Consider the following 5268-nt stretch of genomic DNA (forward strand, 5'->3'; position numbering starts at 1 on the left):
CTCTCTCTCTCTCTCTCTCTCTCTCTCTCTCTTGGATAGAATAAGAGTGCTTTGCTCTTGGCAAAGGTATCAACTGCACTGCAGAATAGTGTCTGAATCATTTAAAAGAACAACTTGACACAACACTGTCACACTATTTTTTTAGCACATATATGTTTTTTTTTATACTGCTTGCATTGATTTGTTTGTAGGTAGCCATATGAAGGCAAAAAATGAGGGATGAGAGCAACACATTGACACTGCAGAGTGGAAGTGGGAGGTGCAGGCTGTGCTCGATGCGTATGATTGTCCGAGTTTATTTTTATCACCAGGATTTTTAGGCATATTCACCGGCATGTTGGTTCAATAGACTAAAACAACAGAAAAAGGAACTTCTTCCTTGAGTTAGCAAAGCTCAGAATTTTGTTCTGTTTTGTTTCTAGAACAATATCCATTTTTTTATTTTTGTGTAATGATTTTATTTTTTTTGGTTGCATAATTTGCATAAATATGAGGAAAAATCACTTAGAAGACTGTAATCATGAAAGCTAACAATCAGAAACATTTTTTTCAAAGACAACAGAATTTTAAAAACGTTAGGAAAGAGTAACATCTGAAAAAACTGGATACATGTATTTTGCTTGTAACATGCTGTGCTTTACCACATAAACCAGAAAACATTTTAAGCATAAATGCTCAAAATACCATTGTGGTTTCCAAAGCCTGCATTACTAGTGTATGAAATCCCTTTGTTGCAATGAACAAATTATTTCCCATTGGCATTCCAACAGTTTTTGTCTAAATGTAATGCCTGTTGGAGTTTACCAGTCTAACAGACCATAACATTCCTTTGGGGTTCTTATTATATTTTTTTATGTATTAAATAATAAATGTTTCATAATCTCACAAGTAAGGACGTTCTGTGCAAATCCATAAACTTGTGTTGACTCCACAAATAGGAGATATTCCAGGGTTAGAGAGCAAACACAAACTTCATATAGATCATAGATACTGGCAGTACTAATTTTCAGCATATGTCTTCAGTTCATCTTGTTCATTTTCTATGTGCAGTGCATTGCACTTGTACAGTATAAATATACTGTTGTTTGTTCCAAAATATCACAACAGATTTTTAATTATCAACAGGTCCAATGTGCCAATAAAAAAGTCTATTTCAATACAAGCCTAAATAATTTTCCAGAGTGATTGATTTGACTTGCCAAAAATCTGAATCAAAATAGAACATTCAGTATAAATATGGTAACTGCATGTCTTTAATAAAGCTCAGACAAGCTAATAATTGTGCCCTCAAAAATTCAGCATCCAAATAAAATAGTATTTGTGATTGACTCAGATAATATCTTTACCTTTCTCTTTTTCTTGTCTTTTTACAGAGAACACAAACACCAGATGAACTATGAATGCTGAACACAATGATCTCCACCCTCCAGCGCCAGACAATGAGAGGTCGTAGGCTGAAGGGGGCGCTGTCCAACCCCCTTTTTGTGCTGCTTTTGGCCCTTCAGATCCTGGTGGTGGCTGGACTAGTTCGTGCTCAAACTTGTCCTTCTGTCTGCTCATGCAGTAACCAGTTCAGTAAAGTCATATGCACTCGGCGTGGTCTACGAGATGTACCAGATGGCATTTCCACCAATACTCGGTACCTGAATCTCCAGGATAACCTTATTCAGGTAATCAAGGTGGACAGTTTCAAGCATCTGCGCCATCTGGAGATCCTGCAACTGAGCAAAAATCATATCCGCAGCATTGAAATTGGGGCTTTTAATGGGCTAGCCAGTCTCAATACACTGGAGCTCTTTGATAATCGACTGACAACAATCCCCAATGGAGCATTTGAATACTTATCCAAACTTAAGGAACTGTGGCTAAGAAACAACCCCATTGAAAGTATACCATCATATGCCTTCAACCGGGTTCCTTCTCTGCGAAGGCTAGATTTAGGTGAGCTAAAACGTCTCTCCTACATTTCGGATGGAGCTTTCAAGGATTTGAGCAACCTGCGCTACCTGAACTTGGGAATGTGCAACCTTAAGGAGATACCTAACATTCTACCACTGATAAGGCTTGAAGAGCTTGAAATGTCAGGCAACCAGCTCATTGTCATCAAGCCCAGCTCCTTCACAGGATTACTGAACCTTCAAAAGCTGTGGATGATGCATGCCCAGATCCAAACTATTGAGAGAAATTCCTTTGATGATCTCCAATCACTGGTGGAGCTGAACCTGGCTCACAATAACCTGACCTTTTTACCACATGACCTCTTTACACCATTGCATCGTCTCGAAAGAGTCCACCTACACCACAACCCTTGGAACTGCAACTGTGACATTCTGTGGCTCAGCTGGTGGCTTAAGGAAACAGTACCTGCCAATACCAGCTGCTGTGCGCGTTGTTTTACTCCTTCAGCCTTTAAAGGTCGCTATATTGGAGAACTGGATCACAGCTACTTCCAGTGTGAYGTTCCTGTTATTGTAGAGCCACCCAGTGACTTGAATGTGACTGAGGGCATGGGTGCTGAGCTTAAATGTCGCACAAGCTCACTGACCTCTATCTCTTGGCTCACACCAAATGGCTCTTTGGTGACACATGGAGCTTATAAGGTGCGTTTGTCTGTACTTAATGATGGGACACTAAATTTTACTAGTGTAACAATGCAGGACACTGGAACTTACACGTGTATGGTTAGCAACACAGCAGGCAACATTTCTGCTTCTGCTGTGCTTAATGTTACGTCAGTGGAAAATAGCGGAGTGACTTATTTTACCACTGTCACTGTAGAGATGATTGGGAACCCGGGGGAAGAAAGCCAAACATCTCTTCCCCCATTTGAATGGATACCATCTTCAACTACAAAGGGTACTCCTGTTTCAACACGGACCACAGAACGGACTTACACCATCCCAGTTCAGGATCCGAACGGAGAGGGAGCCCTCAACGGTCTGGATGAGGTGATGAAAACCACCAAGATTATCATTGGCTGCTTTGTGGCCATTACACTTATGGCTGCTGTTCTGCTGGTCATTTTCTACAAGATGAGGAAGCAGCATAACCAACAGGACCCTGATGGCCCTGCCTCCTCCATGGAAGTCATTACTGTTGAAGAAGAGCTTGCAGGTGTTGCCGCTATGGAGAGACATCTATCGCTCCCTCCACTGGAGCACTACAACCACTACAACACCTACAAGAGCACTTATCACCACCCTCCTATGCTCAGTACCATACACAGCTCAGCCACACAGGAACCTTTACTTATTCAAGCTTGCTCAAAAGACAATGTCCAAGAGACCCAAATCTAACCATAAAATTGACTACATGCCCAGTAATATCAGTTTAAAACTTGGAATACAATGAATCAAAATATGAAGATTAAAGAAAAAAGATGCTGTTGACTTGACAGTTGATCTTGACTATGGCACTTAATCAGCATTTGGCAAAGGAACAACATCAGATGTTTTAAAAAAGGGTCTTTACAAAAAACAAGATTATTTATTAAAATATGTCTAGTGGCTTAATGAAGAAAAAACGATTTGTGATAGCTTTTTAGCTTGATTTATTTCTCTATGTGTAATACTGCTTAAGGGAAAGAATGGTTTATTAAATGTGATGATTCTAAATGGTAATGAATGCAGCTAGTAAACCAATATAGGTTTGGGTTTTATGCTAAGATGAATGCAGTGCCAGGAAAAAAAATATTTTCAATATACTAAGAGAACAACACAACTTGGTGGAGGACTTTGCTTAAACCTTTATTTGAAACTTTTAGTCAGCAGACTACATTTAATAGGAAGTAACTTCACAAAACATCAAACAAGAATGCAGGGATAGTTCCCTCACCAACATATTCCAGCTGCCACTCAAGATAAGATTAGATCTTTTAATGACACAGTTCTGGATTATATCACAGTGAAACCAGCATGCCTGCAGAGCAAAGCTGGCAAATGAGTAAATGCGCATTTCCCCCGTGGCTCCTAAACAACAGCCATACATCCTTCACTTTAATTAAGATTAAGGTCTCGTTTCAACTCCCCCTCCTCACATTTCTCTAGACTCTTACCCTTAACCATTTTTCTTTTGATCTCTTTTTTATGTATCTGAATTATCCATTATCTCTGTCAATATTTGCCTTGTTTTTTCTTCACCCTGTTTCTCCTTGATTCCTTCATCTGTCTTTGTTTCTCTGTCACTGGGCTCAGGCACGTTCCTCACCCATCATCGTATCTCATTTGTCTCGCTTTACCTGCTTGTGAATGCCACACTGAGGCAGAATATTTCTTAGCAAAATGAAGGGTAGCATAAGGTTGTGCTCTGTAGCCTCGCTGTTAACCTGGTAATGATGTACGTCCACTCTGTGTTGCAGCACCTTGCTATCACCCCAGGGTCACACAAGCCCAGGCGCTGATAGTCCATCTGTTAGTACAGATAAAAAGGCAAATGAGGCTGCTTTGTAATGTAGTGTGACCCTGTCAGACGAACGCAGATGGGGCTAACATACTCAGTGAGGCAGCTAGGAACCTGCAACAAAATAGAAGAAGATGGTTTATAGCTCATTAATCTGTATCAGCAGTTCATTTCCCGACTAACAGAGGAAAGCTGATAAGAAAGCAGCATGAGACTTTGTGCCCAACATCTCACAGGGGGTAGAGGCCTTTGATATTGAAGCGACCCCTGCTTAGTCTAATTTTTGGCAGAGAAAAAAAAACAGACGCAGACACTTTGATGCTGCATCGTTTATGGATCATCGAATCATTGTCTCTTTTTCAGTCTGTTTACATGCTGTGTTTTTCTTTTGTATTCTGTTGTTTAGTTAGTTTTCCAACAATGAAGGCTTATGCAAGTGGATAATAAGGATGAAAAGGGGAGAACAGAGGTTGGAGACCGAAAGCCAGCATTGGTCATGAGGGGTCTTCAAACAAAGATATTGCAGATATGAGGAGAGAGAAGTGGAAAAATAGATAAGGAATAAGGACGCAAACTAGCCATCAGCATGTCGCCATGGAAACAGTGACCTTGTGCAGAAAGCAAGAAGAGGTAGATATGCCTTTTGCTTTGGTCTCTGTGCAACAAGCATATTTTAATTCCCCACTGGCAAATTCCAGTCCTGGTTGTCAACCAAAAGTGACTTAATGGAATGCATTTTTACATTTAATTTGGATGAGACATGACCCAAACATGGCATCACATTGAGCTTCTTTAGTAAAACCATTTTATATTATTGTTGACTTTCAAATCAATCCATCCATCCATCCATCCATCCATCCATCCATCCAT

At 40.2% G+C, this 5268-nt stretch overlaps 1 protein-coding gene across 1 annotated transcript in view; it reads left to right on the plus strand.

Moving 5' to 3' along the window:
* LOC106519104 (leucine-rich repeat-containing protein 4C) overlaps nucleotides 1-5262 on the plus strand; it is an 89792-nt gene extending 84530 nt beyond the window's left edge. The window contains exon 2 of the mRNA XM_014010636.1: nucleotides 1374-5262. Coding sequence (XP_013866090.1) covers nucleotides 1401-3296 — 1896 coding nt within the window. The 5' untranslated portion in view covers nucleotides 1374-1400 and the 3' untranslated portion in view covers nucleotides 3297-5262. The remainder of the gene's footprint in view (nucleotides 1-1373) is intronic.
* Nucleotides 5263-5268: the final 6 nt, after the last annotated feature.

Source organism: Austrofundulus limnaeus, unplaced genomic scaffold, assembly GCF_001266775.1.
Source record: "Austrofundulus limnaeus strain Quisiro unplaced genomic scaffold, Austrofundulus_limnaeus-1.0 Scaffold71, whole genome shotgun sequence".
Lineage (NCBI taxonomy): Eukaryota > Metazoa > Chordata > Actinopteri > Cyprinodontiformes > Rivulidae > Austrofundulus > Austrofundulus limnaeus.